This window comes from Nansenia antarctica (assembly GCF_963989245.1).
Source record: "Nansenia antarctica genome assembly, chromosome: 1".
Classification (NCBI taxonomy): domain Eukaryota; kingdom Metazoa; phylum Chordata; class Actinopteri; order Argentiniformes; family Microstomatidae; genus Nansenia; species Nansenia antarctica.
The window spans coordinates 49,320,690-49,341,320 of record NC_137674.1 but is presented as its reverse complement, the minus strand read 5'-3'; the positions used below and the strand labels follow the sequence as shown (position 1 = coordinate 49,341,320).

Sequence of the window (20,631 nt, the reverse complement as noted above, 5' to 3'; positions counted from 1 at the left end):
CTAGTAACGTCCTCTCTTTGACCCCTGACCCCAACCACCACCTCCACTCCAACCACCACCTCTCCCCCCACCCCCTCCTCGCCCCCAGCCACCCCCACCCCCACCTCCCCAGCCCCCTCCGCCCTCTTGCCTCTTCTGCCAGGGGGGCATCTCAGGACGGGGGGCGTCTATCTCGGACGGACGGCCGCCTCGATCCGGCACCCGTCCCATCAGGATCTGTGGATGAGGAGAGACACACACACACACACACACACACACACACACCACTATGAGTCATGACCCACAGACACACTGCTGGGGGCCATGGAGGGTGGGGCCACAACAGCAGACACTTGATACAGGTCCGAGACGTGCGCTACATTGTGTGCTACATAGTGCGCTACATAGTGCGCTACATAGTGCGCTACATAGTGAGCTACGCTAGTGAGGATTGGCCCCCCCATACCTTGTTGACGGCGCAGGCCGTGGTGTCTCTGGCGGAGCCGCTGCTGGTCTTGGTCACGTGACAGAGGTCCTCCCTGGCCGCCAGCAGGGCCGCCATGTCCACTGAACAGCCCAGGGCCAGGGAGCGTCTCTGAGGCTGGTACACCCTGGCCATGCTGTCAACCCTCTCCTGACACACACACACACACACACACACACACACACACACAGACACACAGACACACAGACACACATACACACATACACACATACACACATACACACATACACACATACACACATACACACATACACACATACACAGACACACACACACACAGTGCTTAGCTCGCGACGAAAATACAGCGATACTTCCCATCAAGAAGAGGAGGTGAGGAGAGGAAAGTAGAGGAGGTGAGAGGAGAGGAAAGTAGAGGAGGTGAGAGGAGAGGAGGAGGTGAGGAGAGGAGCTGAGGAGAGGAGAGGAGGTGAGAGGAGAGGAGGAGGTGAGGAGAGGAGCTGAGGAGAGGAGAGGAGGTGAGAGGAAAGGAGAGGAGAGGAGGAGGTGAGGAGAGGAGGTGAGAGGAGAAGAGGAGGTGAGAGGAGAGGAGGAGGTGAGGAGAGGACCAACCCCACCAGAAGCCCACTGAGTCCACCTGCCTTGGCTCTGTCCGACCAGCCGAAGGACTGCACCGTGACGTCCAGACGCTTCACCAGCATCCTCCGCCGGCACTCGTACTCGGAGGACAGCAGCGTGTTGATCTGCCCCAGCCTCTCCTGGAGGAGGAGGACACAAGGGACGTCACCTCACCATGCCTTCGTCACATAATGCATGTTTGCACTCTGAATGTCTGGCAGAATTGGGGGTTTGTCGAGGGTTTGTTTGCATGCTTGAAGGTCAGAGGTCGTTGTGCTCACCCACTGGTCACTGTTGAGGGGGTGCCGTAGAACAGGCTGTCCAACATGCTCATTAGGAAACTCTGTAAGCACTGCATTTATCTGGGGAGGGGGGGGTGGGACACACACACACACACACACACAATATGTTGAATATAGGTCTGTAACAATAAAAACTAAATCTGGACAATTCAATCAATTGTCACTGACCCCCCAAAATTGCTCCAGGTGAGCGGGCCGGCACCTTGCATGGTAGCTTGCCGCCATTAGTGTGTGAATTTGTGTGTGAATGGGTGAATGAGAGGCCGTTGTAAAGCTTGTTTCACTGTTATGTGACCCAGATAATGTAATAATACAGCAACCTATGAAGTAAACCATGCCTCTTTATTATCATAAAACCTATTTTGTCACCCTTCACTTTCTCTTACAAATTTGGAATGGCAGTTTTGGAGACGTAAGTCTTAACTAGGCAACTCGTATTGGTCATTAAAAAGAGTACAGCATGTCTTTAAATGCTGGCTTCTCCACTGTATTGAAAAAGAATTCGGTAAATATGTATTAAGCACTTTGAGCTGCAACGTTTGAAGGGAACGTTCTCAGTCTCTGTGTACGTTCTGTATCCGTTCTCAGTCTCTGTGTACGTTCTCAGTCTCTGTGTACGTTCTGTATCCGTTCTCAGTCTCTGTGTACGTTCTCAGTCTGTGTACGTTCTCAGTCTCTGTGTACGTTCTCAGACGTTCTCAGTCTCTGTGTACGTTCTCAGACGTTCTCAGTCTCTGTGTACGTTCTCAGTCTCTGTGTACGTTCTCAGACGTTCTCAGTAGGGATGTCCCGATCCGATATTGATATCGCATATCGCCGCGATATCGGTCCTGAATGCTGGATCGCAGATCGCACCAGAAAAAAAGATAGGCAGCGATCTGGGGCTCGCGATCCGGCGTGTCACTCACGTGATGACAACAGTAGTAGTCAGTGGTCACGGGCATGAGAGTTGGCTAGTAGCTACCTGTGTGTAATGAGTCTGACAATGTCATGATGCTAGCTGGTGAAATCATAAACCATTTGCTTACGTAATTTTTCGTTTGTTTACATCAGGGGTCCCCAAACTACGGCCCGCGGGCCGAACACGGCCCGCCCCCACACTTGGACCGGCCCTTTGAACAACGTCGCCCCCACACACTCTCAACAATGCCAGAAACATATTTTGAAAATAAATAAATATATGTTTTAATCATATCATATCTGTATTTGATATTAAAGGTTGGCTTTCAAATTAAAATGTCCCTTAGTTATAAACTATTTTCATTAATAACATTATTAGTTAGTTTCACCCGCCCACAGAATGCGGTACATTCAACGTAACGTTCCATAGTGAACAAGCACGGATCTATAGCAGGTGCACGCGAGCTAGAACGAACATTCAGAGAGATGAAAAATGGCCAAACGGTTGGTAAAGAGAAAAGTTTATTCAGAATGCAGGGTTTTTAACCAACAGTGCACAAGTGATTATTATTGTTAAATGCAAAGAAAAGGCTCATCTATCAAGAAGCGGTGTCTGTGTTCAAAGAATACAATCTGCGCCGACACTATGAAGCCCGCCACAAAGACAAGTATGCTAGTTTACAAGACCAAATGAGAGCAGACAAGTGTCGAAGCTAAAATCAGCTCAGCAGAATACGTTTGTACCCGAAACCCACGTTCGGGCCAGTGCTGATGAGTTTGTCAATAAATGTATGAATGTGGTCGCGGAGGAGGTGTGTCCCGCGGTGAGTCTGTCCGCAGGTAGGCACCAGATGAATTGAAACAATGGGGGATTAGATAATGTAGATGCCCAGCTGCAGGAGAAAACGAAATAATTTTACCCATATGTTCATGATCTGTATCAAGCAGGGATTTTCCTGCATAGGCCGCCTCCGTCATATTTCTAGCCGCCTCCAGCTCTCGACAAAACTCTGACGGTCGTATTTTCTACCAGCGTTGAACTCGGTGGATTTCTGTCATTTCTAACTGCAATTGCGGCACTGAGCCGACGTGGTGGCGGGGGCGCTGTTTCACAAATAAGTTAGCTTTCGTGTTTGCTAGCGAAACAGCTGATAGTTGATGTTGACTGCTCAAGGAGAATACATATTTGAAAGTACAGAATGCCTGAGAGCCTTATATTGCATTATATTACATTACATTTTGAATGATCATCTGGTGCCTGAATATTGTGTTTTCCTTTACATAAATAATGACATTTCCACCATAAATGGATGCAGAAAGGGCACAAATTGGTGCATCTAAATTCACCAGAAATGAAAGAAATTAAGTGTTTGATCTGATGTTTAAGGACCCCCAGACAGCCCTGCTTCATGGGTCCCCCTGTGTATGATGAGGGTCCTCCCTCATGTATCAGACTGTAAAACGGATTATATTTCATTGACATATCACTATAGGTATAAATTCCATCCAAATTCAACTGTTTAGACTTTGTTTGCATCCACCAGTGCTCTCCTGCGCGCAATTGCTTTGCGCAACCGCCTCCATTTCACACCGTTCCATATTATTTTATGTTAGAGACCGACCCAGGCCCCCCATCACAGAAAGGAAAAATTATGTGGCCCTCACAGAAAAAAGTTTGGGGACCCCTGGTTTACATAGTCTGAAACTACAGATGGTAAGCTTTCAAATGATGCGTCATACATTGAAATCGGGAAAAAATTCAAGACGACACGAGTATTTGAATGTTTGTTTGTATCAATGTTTTGCTCAAGAATGGTGACTGCTAAAAACGCTGCTAACAGCTAGCTGCTAACGTTTCGTTCTAACACGAAAGTATTGTAACGTCCCCACTTGGACAGTGGTTGAAATAATGACAGATAGCTTCTCTCATGTAATCTGTGCGTTTAATTGTAAACTATCTCATACACAACTTTCTTAGTTCACCGGAGCTCTCTCTCCCAACGGTCTCAACAACACACACAGCATGAAACATGAAGGCACTAAAACTAGAAATCTGACAGTAACTATTTTTTTTTTTTCTACAATGCTGAATGCTGCAGTTTAAATTGTTTTAACTTTAAACCAGTTGGTCACTGAGTACTGCAGAGTACTGTTTTGTTGCTTGAATAAAGGCTGGCAGTCTTTAATAGCCAACTGTTGTTATGGACTATATACTGGGGAAGTATTTGTTATTATTCAGGAGTAAAACAATAAATACAAATATCGGATTGATATCGGTATCGCAGATACCTGAAGCCCAGGTATCGGTATCGGTAGTGAAAAAATGGGATCGGGACATCCCTAGTTCTCAGTCTCTGTGTACGTTCTCAGTCTCTGCTGGACCTTGCACCAAAAATCCAACTACTCAGTAGTAGCAACATTACAGTTTCTTTCTTTTGCACAATGCACAATCACCTCTTTCTCAACTAGTCTTTTTATCTGTCAGGCTGTGTATGTGAATATAAAAGCAGGGGAAAACAGTAAAAAGAAAAGGTAAAGAAAATACAATAAAAATGTATGTAAAAAAGGGCTAGTTGATAAAACATGTTACAATAATCGAGCCGGCTTGAAACAAAGACATGAATCAGTTTTTCAGCATCTTTTTGGTTTGTATGTATGATACACACACACACACACAGACACAAATATAAATATAATAACCATCATGTACATTTCCTGAAATCATGTACAGAGCATTGTGCAACTCACCTTGTTTTCTATACTGGAGAAGAGATGTGCTACTTCTTGTTGTCTTGGCTCTGGGAGCCTCAGTGTTTGACAGATGGCCCAGAGAGCCTGCGCTGCTGGACTGCTGTCTTCAGCCTCTGTACCGCTGACGCGTCTGCTCTTCACAATCTGGGCAGCCTGCAGCTCAGAGCTTAAAAATACTGAAACATGAAATACATTTTCAAACATCAGTCAGACACACACACATACACATACGGTACACATAAACACACACACACACACACACACACACACACACACACACACACACACAGAGTATACTTACACACAAGCTTGAGATAGTCTTTTTTATTCTGAAGTCGTCCCTGTAGGATCCCAGAGACCAGACCTGGATAAGGACAGCACAGCTCCTTCAGCAACCCACTGATCTCAAACTGCAGACCGTCTGTGTCGCCTGGATGGAGAAAGCGTCAGTCAGACGGAGGATTATTTAGACACCCAAGTGCAGTCTAGCAGATCGGAACGCGAGGTGTGATATATATAGGTAGGTCTCTCTCTCTCTCTCTCTCTCTCTCTCTCTCTCTCTCTCTCTCTCTCTCTCTCTCTCTCTCTCTCTCTCTCTCTCTCTCTCTCTCTCTCTCTCTATATATATATATATATATCTCTATATATATATCTCTCTCTCTCTCTCTCTCTCTCTATATATATATATATATATATATATAGTGGTATTTCTTTTAGTTCACCTGGCCCTGACGATATCCCTTCCTCCAGGTCACATAGCGGTGTTAGTCGCGACGCCAGCCACACGCACAGGCTGACATACTCAGCGGACGCCAGGCCACCCTCACAGGCGCTCAGCAGCGCGTCTTCGTCCAGCAGAGGTCCGTCATACCTGGACAGGAGAACACCGTCAGAGTCACAACCTCGGTCTGCATGGTGGCTCAGTCAGCAACACCTGGACCAGGTCATTAGCCAGCTAAAGTAGGAGCCTCCATGGTGAGGCAGGTGAGCTGCACATCCCTGGGTGGTGGATGGTACCTACACACCGAGGGCTCTGCAGGCACATTGACTTACCCGACCTGTTCCAGCGAATCTAAGATATCCCATTCCATTGTGGCAGACAGCAACAATTTCAGCAGTCCTTCAAAAATACTAGGTGAGACCAATGTGTGTGTAAATGAGTTGACATCGCACTATAAACTACTAACGAGGAGCTCCGTTAGTTCATCGCTACGATGCTTTCAAAAAGGAGGACATGCCGAGAGCGCTGAGTGAGGCAATGACTTCCGTAGTGAAACATACATACGCGTTACTTTGGTTCCGCTCTGTCAGGAACCATTCAGCAACCCCTTGGACCGAGTCTTCCTCCTTTCTCTCTTCAGAATAGAATATAATTAATTAATTTTAAATCCATCGCTATGGCTACATCATATTTTAGATTCATCTTCTTATTTTTATTGTAGCACTTTGAGATTCCTTATGTAAAGTGCTTTTACAAATAAAATGTATTATTATTATTATTATTATTATTATTATTATTAGAACTTCTTCAGTAGACTCAGGGTAAAGTGATTCATTGTAAAAACAACAACAACAACAACAGTGTAATCAACAAATTATATTCTGCAAAAAGTGCACTAAAAAGGAGAATAGTAACCCTTTTAATGTGGCTTACAATAGAAATTCATCATTTGTATGTACTGTACATGTATACTGTCATCTATGTTCTAAACAAATCATGTGTTTAGTAAACCGAATGTATACTACATTCATTGTGTGTGTGTGTGTGTGTGTGTGTGTGTGTGTGTGTGTGTGTGTGTGTGTGTGTGTGTGTGTGAGAGAGAGCATTATTTCAGCCTTTGATAGTATGATGTTTTCCTCAGATCCTGAGAACAACTGTCTAAGCAGTGAAGTTCCTCAGCAGGTGGTGGAGATGCAGCAGGGTGAGACACCAGGAGACTGATCAGAGGTCAGTGTCTGAAAGGCTCAATACTGGCTCTGATCACTAGAGGCTCTGATCACTCGAGGCTCTGATCACTCGAGGCTCTGACCAGTGACCACTAGAGGATATGATCACTAGAGGCTCTGATCACTAGAGGCTCCGACCACTAGAGGATATGATCACTAGAGGCTCTGACCACTAGAGGCTCTGACCACTAGAGGCTCTGATCACTAGAGGCTCTGACCACTAGAGGCTCTGACCACTAGAGGATATGATCACTAGAGGCTCTGACCACTAGAGGATATGATCACTAGAGGCTCTGACCACTAGAGGCTCTGACCACTAGAGGCTCTGACCACTAGAGGATATGATCACTAGAGGCTCTGACCACTAGAGGCTCCGACCACTAGAGGATATGATCACTAGAGGCTCTGACCACTAGAGGATATGATCACTAGAGGCTCTGACCACTAGAGGCTCTGACCACTAGAGGCTCTGATCACTAGAGGCTCTGATCACTAGAGGCTCTGACCACTAGAGGATATGATCACTAGAGGCTCTGACCACTAGAGGCTCTGATCACTAGAGGCTCTGACCACTAGAGTATATGATCACTAGAGGATAATATCACTAGAGGCTCTGACCACTAGAGGCTCTGATCACTAGAGGCTCTGACCACTAGAGGATATGACCACTAGAGGATATGATCACTAGAGGCTCTGATCACTAGAGGCTCTGACCACTAGAGGATATGATCACTAGAGGCTCTGACCACTAGAGGCTCTGATCACTAGAGGCTCTGACCACTAGAGGATATGATCACTAGAGGATATGATCACTAGAGGCTCTGACCACTAGAGGATATGACCACTAGAGGCTCTGACCACTAGAGGCTCTGACCACTAGAGGATATGACCACTAGATGCTCTGACCACTAGAGGCTCTGATCACTAGAGGATATGATCACTAGAGGCTCTGACCACTAGAGGCTCTGATCACTAGAGGCTCTGACCACTAGAGGATATGATCACTAGAGGATATGATCACTAGAGGCTCTGACCACTAGAGGCTCTGACCACTAGAGGATATGATCACTAGAGGCTCTGACCACTAGATGCTCTGACCACTAGAGGCTCTGATCACTAGAGGCTCTGACCACTAGAGGCTCTGATCACTAGATGGATATGATCACGAGAGGCTCTGACCACTAGAGGATATGATCACTAGAGGCTCTGACCACTAGAGGATATGATCACTAGAGGCTCTGACTACTAGAGGCTCTGATCACTAGATGGATATGATCACGAGAGGCTCTGATCACTAGATGGATATGATCACGAGAGGCTCTGACCACTAGAGGATATGATCACTAGAGGCTCTGACCACTAGAGGATATGATCACTAGAGGCTCTGACCACTAGAGGCTCTGATCACTAGATGGATATGATCACGAGAGGCTCTGACCACTAGAGGATATGATCACTAGAGGCTCTGACCACTAGAGGATATGACCACTAGAGGCTCTGACCACTAGAGGCTCTGATCACTAGAGGCTCTGACCACTAGAGGCTCTGATCACTAGATGGATATGATCACAAGAGGCTCTGACCACTAGAGGATATGATCACTAGAGGCTCTGACCACTAGAGGCTCTGATCACTAGATGGATATGATCACGAGAGGCTCTGACCACTAGAGGATATGATCACTAGAGGCTCTGATCACTAGATGGATATGATGTGAAACAAGTCTGACATGTCTCAGGTTTGCCTGCTGATTCCATTCTGATTCTATAAGATCTAGAATACAAAGACACCTAGATTTAGATGTAGTAATCTAAACATTATAATGTGATATGATCACTTTTCAAAAAATGACTACCGGTACTACTCGATCTTTTCAGTTTGTAAAGCGTCTTTGAGTGTCTAGAAAAGCACTATATAAGTCTAATGTATTATTATTATTATTATATAATTGCTATAACATACTATTCCACTAGAGCAGTGTGAACTTTGATGCATATGGAAACCTAGCCTCATCAGCTCCCACTGTAACGTCACTGTGAGCTTACACCAACACCTGGTGTGAACGCTGACTTGACGTCAACTGGACCTGAGAACACCAGGGTGTAGGAGGTGGAAAGAATCACACAAGACCACAAGATTTAAAACTCACCATTTTATTATGATAATGTTATTTGATATGTCAAATTACAAGTGTATGATGTAACATAAAAACAGTTACAAACATATGTATGCATATTTACATTATATATTTATGAAAAGTAACAAGCTACATCTGTATAAAGAAAATACAACTATGACATGAGTTATTGAACTATACATTTTACATCATATACTTGGTATTTTCAAACCATGATAGAAATACCTAGACGTATATAAACCAATATAACCAGAAGAAGAGCTGTTAAGTTTTAGATGGAAACTATGATGGACGTGAGGCACTTTTTCGAGGTTGTCAGGGTGTGAAGCTGATGGCACTAAGAAACTGAAAGAAAGGATGCACGAGGAAGAGAGAGAGAGAGAGAAAGAAAGAAAGGAAACAGGCAGTGTTTTACAGAAGAATTAGAGTACCATTTATACTGCAATTTTCAAAACACAAATGTTTTCCACTATTTAGAACTAATCACATAAATGTTACATCATCAAGCGCTGTAAGAAGAAAAAAGCCTACACACATTATCAGTGCACCAAAAGCATTGGAGAATCGAAAAGTAACCACTCGACTGCTGTGAAAAGTAACCTTTTTAAACAATACACTGAAGAAACAGGTTTATATAGGCATTTCTTGTTTTAACCTAGACAAAGCCAAGAATGTACATTTGTTTATGCATTCCAAAGAGATGCACAGTTTCCAAGATTTGAAGGAGATAACAGACTAGCAGCAAAGTGGTTAAAAACTGAAGTCTTACATATTCAAAGTTAACTGACAGGTAAAAAAAAATATATCAAAGCAGACAGACACATGTTGCATATATAATACAGTACATGACAGCGGGCTGCACTGTGCTGGTTAATGCAGGATGAAACAGGTTATTTCACTAGCTCTCTAAAACTTGTAGAAATGTACGTCCTACATTTTGCTTCTCAGCCAGCAAGTTTTATTCAGGTTCATCCAACCTTGGTTCAGCTTGCAATATGCAGGGCAATCCAATTACAATGGGAGGAGAGATGGACTAACAAACCAAATGGGTACACACACACACACACACACACACACACATACACGCACACACACACACGGTTACATGCTGTCAGAAAACTAGGTATGGTTTTAACAGTCTTGCGTAGCTGATTTCTCTCTCTCACTCCAACACAATAACATTAGTGATTGTTTCTAGCAGCTTTTATATATCAAACTTTTTTATTTATTTTTAAAATAAGTGGACTGCCACTACGGTACCGTGTTACACTATCCTGTCCTCCTCCATAAAAAACTAGAAACAAACTCTATTAAAAGCTCAATAGTCATTTCCATCATGAACGCCCTCTACTTTTCAATGTGAAATAATACTACAAGGTGACCTATATACATAGTGCTGTCAGTTGAAGCTACAGTATATATGCTGACAGCAGTGACAAATACAGCTTTATCTCTTATTTTTATTGTTTTTTTCCGAAATGGGATTATTATCAGTATTTAAATATAGTGTTACTTATTTACAGGGTGTTTGGCGTTTTGGTACCTGGGGTTAACGTATAGTCTACGTAGCGTTAAAGTGTCCTGTCTGTCACAGACTCTATCTAGTGAGTGTGGAGAGAGGTCGAGGAGTTTCCCGTGGTAAATAGTTTGCATAGAAAGTAAAGAGTGTTGGAGCCGCGGGGCGGAATTTGGAAGAAGTCGTGTCGTCCCCCCCCCCCCCCCCCCAATCCATCCATCCAATCAGGACAGGAGACTGATGTCACTTCCTCTTGGTGAGGAGTGAGTGGCGGGGGGCGGGAGGTGGCGTGCATATGTGTTGGCTACAGAACATGGCTGTAATGTCAAACTCTGGACTGAAATTCAGGAGGGGCGTTTTGTCATTTCAAACAAATTCGGGTACTCAAGTTATCTGAAATAAAAACAGTCCATACTGTTGTGTAGAGAACTAACAATAACTCAGGAAATCATCAGCATCATCTGAAATGGACGTTTTCTATCATATTGGGGAACACCATGAGCGCTGCAGTCTCTCTGAATGTTTGACGTCTATTGTGATTGGCTGTCAGTGTGGTGGTGTTCCTCTATTGTGATTGGCTGTCAGTGTGGTGGTGTTCCTCTGGGCGGTCCGTTAGTCTGAACAAGGACTCTCTACCCTTCTGTTCTGTCTTCTACGTCAGGTTCCTTACAAGTCAACAAATGGAGGATGTGGATAAAGACGTGAACGTGTGACATCACAGTGCATATGAAGACCTATGCACACACAGGACGTGGAACACGACGAGGCTAGGTGTTGGTCCCTACCACGTCAGGCCAGACGGAACCACTCACCCGTTCATTCAGGGACTGGGTGGATGTTAAGTGATACCGGCCAGGAGTGGACCTGGCCCGAGGCTGTCTACAGAGCTCTTAAATGACAGCAGTACATTTACTCATCTTCCTTAGAAATGCTTTTACATGGGACAGACATACAGTACTTCAGAAATGTGGAGGGTGGTGCTGTAACCAAAGCTTGGAGACCAGTGCTTTCCCAGGGGACTTTCTCACACTAAATTGGAGTTAAGTTGGTGATTTCTAATAGTCAATTTCTTCTTCTTTTTTTTTTTTTACCCCAAAACTAGCCTAATGTAAGTGCCTCATCATTCATAAAAGGGGCATCAAAACCCCTTTATTCACTCAAAACCCCCTTATTCACCAACAATGAATAACAAAAACTTGCTGGTTGAGCAAAATTTTAGCTTTTAAAACTCCAAAATAAAATAAAATAAAAGATTAGCAGGAAAACAAAAAAAACACCATGAAGCAAACATGTGATTGAGTCAAAACCAAAATCTGGTAAAGTACCTGGAACTGTGACATATTGGTCTCAAGTAAGGTGATTCAAGAGGTGTTCATGTTAATTCTTAACTTAGGGAGAAAAAAAAAGGGGAAAAAAAGTGTTTGGGGGGGATGGAGGATGGTAATCCATTACCATTAATTCCCTTCTGTTCATGGAATCGATCCCTTTATGTCGGAATGCAATTAAATGGTCCAAATCGCCTTACCAAGACAAGGAAATCATTCTAACAAAATCATCTAAGTGAATGTCAAAAAAAAGCTATTTCAGACTGTACCATCAGAAGAGAAAAGCTGTTAACCTTCTTTTTTTTTTTTTTTCAACATTCGATGAAAAGGAAAAAAAAGGAAACATGTACACATCCACCACAGCAACACCTCTGAACGCTTCAGTTACACCAAGAACACTCTCATGGTTAATGTACCATTAGAATTTGTGAAGGTTATTTTAAAGGGGGAGAGGGGGAGGGGGGATAACAATTCTAGTGCACTTTCTCAGTCTAATAATTACACTGTCAGTGAATGCTCGAGTCATGAAGGAAAGGCCACGGTTTCCATTCACAAAAAAGCAAAGACATATCCCTTTTAGCATACTCAAACACACAACTATGTTCTCCGTATGCACAATAGTTTTGTTTTCTTTTTTTGTCGTTTAAGTTTTTGCTCTCTGTACAAAAGACAATATTCCTTCATAAAGTTACACATTACTTGTAGGAGAGTCTGACATGGCGGCCTGGTTTCATATAATGTACGAGTTTGTTTGTGTGTGTGTGTGTGTGTGTGTGTGTGTGTGTGTGTGCGCGTGTGAGAGAGAGTGAGTGAGTGAGTGAGTGTGTGTGTGTGTGTGTTTAGTAATATCTCCATGTCTGTTAATCTCAACAACGCCTATTCCTCACGTTAAGCCTCTGACCTCGTTGTCTCCTAGAGGCCTCAGGTCAAAGCCTCGGCCTCGTCCTCCTCCGCTGCTCTCGGGCCGACGGACACAAACTCCAACCTCCAAAAGCCTCCAGAGCCAGGGGGGGGAGGGAGGGGGGGGTCAACCGCGTGTCACCCCCTCCCATCTGGAAGGTGAACGGAAAAAAAAGGATGCCGGCTTTTTTGTTGTTGTTGTTACTGCTTTCCTATGTTAGCTAGCTGTGTTGGGGTTGGGTGTCCCAGAGTTCCGGGGGGGGGTTTCGTTCGGGTTCGCGGGGTTGGTCAGTTGGTGTGTGTAGAGGTTGGTGGCGGGGGGGCCGTGGGGTGGGGGGGTCACCCCGGTGGTGGTAGTGGGGGGGGGGGGGGTCACCCCGCGGCCTTGTGCTTGCCCCCGCAACAGCGGCACGCCTCTCCGCAGTGGTGGCAGGCGCGCAGCGGCAGGTAGCAGCACATGCACGGCGCCATGAAGGACAGCGCCACCAGGGCCAGCCAACGCAGGCAGAACTGCTCGTCGGCCGTGTCGCACGAGCACGGGTCCGAGAAGTCCCCCTCCGAGTCGGACATGCAGTGGTACAGCATGCTCTCGGCGCACAGCATGCAGCTGACTTTGTAGATGCACTGCTTGATGGGGTCCGGGGCGTCCTGGCACTGCCCCCGCCGGTTGTCCTCGTGGTTGAACATCTCCCGGCAGTAGATGCAGCGCGAGCGCTCGCCGTCCTCCCGCCGACGCCGGCCCTTCTTGGACTTGAGCAGCGGCGAGGGCTGGGTCTTGACGGAGGAGGAGGAGGAGTCTTTGCCCAGCCCGAGGCCACCCAAGCCCAGCCCCAGGCCCGTGCCCAGGCCCAGGCCCCCGGGGCCGTGGTGGTGGGGCTCCCCGCCGGGCCCCTCGGGGAACAGGTACTCACACTTCTTACTGTCCAGTTTGTGGAAGGCGGCGGGGAAGCCTTCGGGGTCGTCGCGCTCCGCCTCCTGCTTCCACATGACGGGGTGGCGGTAGTCCTCGTAGCCGCGGATCAGCACGTCCTTGCGCGGGTTGATCCGGACGATCTCCTCCTCGTCCATGTGGAAGCTGACGTGGCGCGTGGACTTGAAGGGCGCCTGGGGGAGGAGGGGAGACGAGCGCAGTCAGACACACGGACAGACTTTTAACAAACCAGGGTGTTCCCACACCTTCTGAAACGTCACATTCAAGCACCTTTCAAGGACTTTCGTCTCAAATTCCCTCAAATTCAAGGGCCGAACACGGCATAGTTTGAGACAGAACTAGTTGACAAGCTAAGTAAAACATTTTTGAATATATATTTTTTTTAGAGAGAGAGAGAAAGAGAGAGATAGAGAGAGAGAGGGGGGGGGGGATTCAAGCACTTTCAATGACCCATGTCTATGTTCAAAAACCTTTAAGACCTTGATTTCTTTTTCTCTGTCTGAACGCCCCACACACGTGGGGTCTGTTCTTTAAGACCACTTAAGAGGTGTGACGGGCGAGTTTCCCTCTAACACGTCTAGAGAGTTTCCCTCTGACATGTCTAGAGAGACGCGGATGCTCAGTTCCGTCACCCTGAGACCAGAGGAGTTGGTCGGCCTACGGTGGCCCTGGAGGACCAGGGAGAAACACACAAACTGTCTGTGTGTATGTGTGTGTTAGGTGTTAGTGTATTGTGTGTGGTGGATGTGTGTGCGGCGTATGTCTGTGTAGTGTGTGTGTGTAGTGTGTGGTGTAGGTGAGTGTGTGTGGCATATGTGTGTGTGTGTGTAGTGGTTATGCGTGTGTGTGTGTGTGTGTGTGTGTGTAGTGGTTATGCGTGTGTGTGTGTAGTGTGTGTGTGTGTGTGTGTGTGTGTGTAGTGTGTGTGGTGTGTAGTGTGTGTGTGGCGTAGGTGTGTGTGTGTGTGTGTGTGTGTGTGGCGTAGGTGTGTGTGTGTGTGTGTGTGGGGCTGACCTGGGGGGGCAGGTAGCGGCGGTTGCTGGAGGGGAAGTCGTCGAAGGGCTGGGCGCGGACGTAGCACCCCCGGCAGGGCTCCGTGGACACCACGCTCCGCAGGGGGGAGAAGGGCTCCTTCATGGGGGTGCAGATGGAGGGGGGGTCCTCACACACCTGGACACACACACACGGACACACGTCAAACAGGGATCTACTTATTGTATTCAATCCCCCCAAAAAACACACACAACTGACATATCTACTGTGTAATGTTTTTGTCTTTTGAATAACTACGGCAGTTCAGAATTACGCCGTTCAAATCTTTTTCCTTTTTGTTTGTCGTTATTGTGTAAGCGCGCACACACACAGGATAAAAATTAATATGATGAACGCAGTTCTCTCTGACAAAGCCTGACCAAAAAGAAAACGGCGGTGCCGCGTCTGACCACCGGGGGGCGCCCCTCGTCCACACTCTCCTGACTCCTGGCCCTGTGTGTGCGCGCGATGACTCAAGCCCCTGCTGCTGAGAAAACTCCCAGTTCCCTATCAGACCTCCGTGTGTTCCCGCAGGCATTTTTATTGGTGCGAGATCTACAAACACAGGCCTGATAAACACACAAGAAGGCGCTTCTACTAGCCCCGGAGAACCCGCCCCGGAGAACCCGCGCCGAACCCAGGAATTCACGGCTTTCCGAGAGCCGAACGTCTCCCTCCTCTCCCGAAACCCCCCCCCGCCCCCCAAAAAAAAAAAGCCTTCCCTCACAAGAGATCTATTTTGTCGTTTGAAAAAAATATGTTGAGGACTTTTTTTTTCTCTTTCCGAAAGGCGACATTCCGGGGCGTGAACACGAGAATATGGCTGTAGGTCCGTCACATGGGACGGGTGTCAGTGGGACAGGGGGGATGGAGGGGTCCGGACGAGGCCTCTGGGAGAGGTTCTCATGGTGGCCGAGGCGTTTGGGCTCTCAACACGGGCGTGGGTCTCTCGATCTCGATCTCACACGACTGCTAGTATGCACGCACGCAGACACACACGCACGCAGACACACATGCAGACACACACACGCACGCAGACACACACGCACGCAGACACACACGCAACACATACGCAGACACACGACACATACGCAGACACGCATGCACGCAGACACACACGCAACACATACGCAGACACACACGCACGCAGACACACGCAACACATACGCAGACACACACGCACGCAGACAGACACTACACATACGCAGACACACACGCACGCAGACGCACACGCACGCAGACACACACTACACATACACAGACACACACTACACATACGCAGACACACACGACACATACGCAGATACACACACACACACACGAGAAGGGAAGGCTAGTCTTCTCCATCTCTCTGTCCATCTCTCTCCCTGTCCCCCCGTGTCTCTCTGCTGTCTCTGGTTAGTCAGAGCCGTGTGTAGAGGAGCCCACGCCAGTGTTTTAACACACAGCGGAAATCTGCTTTGCTCCCAGCTGCTGCTACAGTAATTACTGTCCTGTGGTTGCTAAGAGATGCTTCCTTTGACTTCTTTTTTTTCTTCTTTTTTTCTCTCTTTTTTTTTTTTTTTCCTCTTCTCTCTCCCCCTCAGACTGCTAACACACGGTGTGTGTGTGTGTGTGTCTTTTTCCTCTTCTTCTCAGAATGCTAACATACCGTGTGTGTGTGTGTGTGTGTGTGTGTGTGTGTGTGTGTGTGTGTGTGTCACAAATCCAGTGTGCTGGCTGTCTGAGGGGGAATGCGAGAAAATGGAGAGAGGGGAGAAGGAGAGAAAGAACAGGACAGGAAAAAATAAAGTGTGTGTGCATACGTTTTTGTGTGTGTGTGAGAGAGAGATAGAGAGAGAGAGAGAGAGAGCGAGAGAGAGAGAGAGAGAGAGAGAGAGAGAGAGAGAGAGAGAGAGAGAGAGAGCACGGCCAAAGAGTCTGCCGAGGGAATGTCATAAACCAGCTCCAGCTGGAGAAATGCAGCCCAGAACTTAAAAAGCCAGATGACAGCTGTGTGTGTGTGTGTGTGTGTGTGCTAGAGAGAGAGAGAGAAAGAGAGAGAGAGGGAGGGAGGGAGACAGGGTTAGGGGGATGAAATGGGAACCAGACTTGGGCTTCCTTTTAAAGCGCTTGCCTGAGCCCCACCATTCAAAGGCATGCGTGGGGGCAAATCTGGTTCCGATCTGACCCCAGAGATGTGGGGGTGGGGGGGGGGGGGGCGACCTGGCTCACCACCAGCGACCAGGGCTCCACACACTTCCGCCCTCCCAGGCACAGTGGAGGATCAGGGGCTGGGCAGCACCGCATACTGGAAACCCCACAAGGCAGAGGACTCTCTCTCTGTGTGTGTGTGTGTGTGTGTGCGTGCGGAGTCCCTTTGTGTTGTCGAGAGATGAACCGTAAGTATGTAAAGCTATCCCCCCCCTGTTCCATCTGTGGAGCTGGTTAGGAGAGAGGACTTGGGACCGGGGAGGTTCTGCTACATATTGGGCCCGACTCCAGGACCTGACTTTGGCCTCGGATCCAACTACCTGCCTCCCCCCGGTGCTTTATGGAGGCCGGTTAAACCACGCCTACCCCGTCTAAGGTTAAACCACGCCTACCCCGTCTAAGGTTAAACCACGCCTACCCCGTCTAAGGTTAAACCACGCCTACCCCGTCTAAGGTTAAACCACGCCTACCCCGTCTAAGGTTAAACCACGCCTACCCCTTCTAAGGTTAAACCACGCCTACCCCTTCTAAGGTTAAGCCACACCTACCCCTTCTAAGGTTAAGCCACACCTACCCCTTCTAAGGTTAAGCCACACCTACCCCTTCTAAGGTTAAGCCACACCTACCCCTTCTAAGGTTAAGCCACACCTACCCCTTCTAAGGTTAAGCCACGCCTACCCCTTCTAAGGTTAAGCCACACCTACCCCTTCTAAGGTTAAGCCACACCTACCCCTTCTAAGGTTAAGCCACGCCTACCCCTTCTAAGGTTAAGCCACACCTACCCCTTCTAAGGTTAAGCCACACCTACCCCTTCTAAGGTTAAGCCACACCTACCCCTTCTAAGGTTAAGCCACACCTACCCCTTCTACGGTTAAACCACACCTACCCCTTCTAATGTTACTGGGCTTTAAAAGGGAGGAAGGAAAAAAAAGAAGAAAAAAAAGAAGAAAAATCACCTGGCTACAAGCCATTGTGTATCAAAAAAGATAAGAAAGAGGGTGTTTCTATTTTGTTATTTTTTCTTCTTTGTAGATAAATTTTTTTTGGGAAAGCGTTCTTCCCAGATCACATCAGATGCTGGTCTGACAGGATGTTTTCATCCGTCTGTTCTCTTTAGTGATTCCCCCCTCAGACACCTTTTCCTGTTTGAAGAGGGGGGGTGGGGGGGCCATCGCTTAGAACATCTCCACCGTGGTGTGGGTCACCACAGCTGGCCGGTGTGTGTGCGTGTGTGTGTGTGTGTCTGGCTTCTATGTGGCCATTCGACTGTGTGCGTGTCAGAGAGTTACGCATGAGTGTAGCTGTATGAATGTTCAGTGAATGTGTATGCTCTTGACTAAACGTGCGTGCGTGTGTGCGTGCTGGTGTGAGGTGTCGGGAGTGAGAGAGGAAGAGTGTGGTTAGCTTCTGGAGGGGTTGGTAGTGGTGCTGGGCAGGATGTGGGCTGATAAGACCACCCTCCACATACACACACACACACACACAGGCAGGCGTACACATACACACACACACAGGCAGGTGTACACACACACAGGCAGGCGTACACGCACACACAGGCAGCCGTACACACACACACAGGCAGGCGTACACACACACACACACACACACACACACACACACACAGGCAGGCGTACACAAACACAGGCAGGCGTACAGACACACAGGCAGGCGTACACACACACACAGGCAGGCGGACACACACACACACACACACACACACACACACACACACACACACACAGGCAGGCGTACACACCAGGGTTTCCGTTAACCGGTAATTACCGGTCTTTGTCCGGTAAAATGTGTTGAAGTCCGACAAATTGAAAACTCGTCGGACATAATGTCCGGTGAAAATAATTCCCTCTAAGCACAATTTGGCTTCGGGCCACCATTTTCAGCTGAGCACCAAACACACACACACTCATACACGCACAACACTGCCCGAGAGAGAAGGACCCGCCCCCTTTAGTTAGCCTGCCCGAGAGAGAAGGACCCGCCCCCTTTAGTTAGCCTGCCCGAGAGAGAAGGACCCGCCCCCTTTAGTTAGCCTGCCCGAGAGAGAAGGACCCGCCCCCTTTAGTTAGCCTGCCCGAGAGAGAAGGACCCGCCCCCTTTAGTTAGCCTATAGCCTATAGGCTAACTAAAGGGGGCGGGTCCTTCTCTCTCGGGCAGTGTTGTGTGTGTGTGTGTTTGGTGCTCAGTTGAAAATGGTGTCCCGAAGCGGAGCGGATAACAAACGAAACGGACAACATTTACACTATGGAGACAAACTTCAGCGATATGATCTAACAGCCGGTCTTCAGGACGACATACAAAAACAGTTATGTTCTCCTCATTGTCATACTCCCGAGTCCGATTAAGTATGATTTGACAGGCAGCTAAACGAAATGCCTTCCCAACCAGCGAGACCTGGGGGGTATTCCATCAACGTCGCTAAAGGAAAATCCTGGCTTATTTTTGATAACTCTCGCGAGATTTATCGGAATATGCCTGTATATTTTTAGGAACCCTCGCGAGACTTTGTCAGACTAAACCTGGATTTTCTTTTAGCGATGTTGATGGAATACCCTGCTGGTTATAGAAATGACGTTGTTTTATTGATAAAAAAAAGGGTAAAACTGGAAAGAGAAAATAGAAAACTCACATTAATCCCAAACAATTTAACAAACTTCAGTTAACGTAATGTGGAGTCCGTTCATTGATCGATGCTGTCTGTTCAGTTCCCAGTGAGGCGCCCGTTCAGCGCTGGACATAATGGCATAGCGCGCATGCGAATCATGTTATATTATTATATATTATATAGCTCGCATCTAATCGTATCGGATGAGAAATAGACATTAAATGGCATATATAGGCCGCTACACAACAGTAATCACCGCGACAAACAGCTATATTAGATTTTGAAAAAAAAAATATGATTTTGAGGGGAAAAAAAAATCTTATATTTTAATATGATGACCGGAATATATCACGTTTGTCCGGTAAATCGAAATCTTCCCGGACACGATGTCCGGCGGCAAATTTTTCTAACGGAAACCCTGGTACACACACACACACACACACACACACACACAGGCGTACACACATTTTAAAGGCTTTATTTATGTCCACCTGAATTGTACAATATCTAAAGGACATAAATACTATCAGTGCATTTTGACATTATGGAAACAGTCAGTTACAGTAGTGCTGAGGTGACAACCAGTTATGCTACACGCAGGTATCAAAACTGTACAACAGACAGTCTCCAGATCATGGGTACATGAAGCACACACAGGCAGGTGTACACGCACACACAGACACACACACACACACACATACACACACAGGCACACACGCAGGCCACACACGCACACACACAGGCGCACACACACACACACACACACATGTGTCTGTCTGTCCTGTTGATTAGGACGAGAGCTCAGAGTGTCCGCTACGAGTCGACCAGAGAGAGAGACTCCGAGGCGCAGACACGACTCCGAAAGTGACGTTCCGTGTCAAACGTAACTCATGTCTCTTCCTGTAAAAACTACAGCGCGAGGTCACAGGTGGTCTGACTCCTGGTTCCTGCCAGACCGCTCCGTTACGGAAGAAATTAAACTGCACAACTGTGTCTCTGGGTGGGGGGGGTGGCGTC

General features: G+C 47.2%; 2 protein-coding genes across 2 annotated transcripts in view; both read right to left on the bottom strand.

Moving 5' to 3' along the window:
* On the bottom strand, nucleotides 1-6,237 carry fam98b (family with sequence similarity 98 member B; the record flags this gene model as incomplete). Its single annotated transcript, XM_080547575.1, has 8 exons — nucleotides 6,067-6,237; nucleotides 5,736-5,884; nucleotides 5,315-5,443; nucleotides 5,011-5,189; nucleotides 1,342-1,422; nucleotides 1,084-1,200; nucleotides 446-613; nucleotides 1-216 (listed from the first exon to the last, which is right to left on the bottom strand). The coding sequence occupies exons 1-8, from the start codon at nucleotides 6,102-6,104 to the stop codon at nucleotides 1-3; spliced, it is 1,077 nt and encodes a 358-aa protein (XP_080403701.1). The 5' UTR covers nucleotides 6,105-6,237.
* Nucleotides 6,238-13,210: 6,973 nt separating this feature from the next.
* spred1 (sprouty related EVH1 domain containing 1) overlaps nucleotides 13,211-20,631 on the bottom strand; it is a gene marked incomplete at both ends in the record, with an annotated part of 27,768 nt that continues 20,347 nt past the window's right edge. The window contains 2 exons of the mRNA XM_080523645.1: nucleotides 13,211-13,942; nucleotides 14,784-14,939. Coding sequence (XP_080379771.1) covers nucleotides 13,211-13,942; nucleotides 14,784-14,939 — 888 coding nt within the window. The remainder of the gene's footprint in view (nucleotides 13,943-14,783; nucleotides 14,940-20,631) is intronic.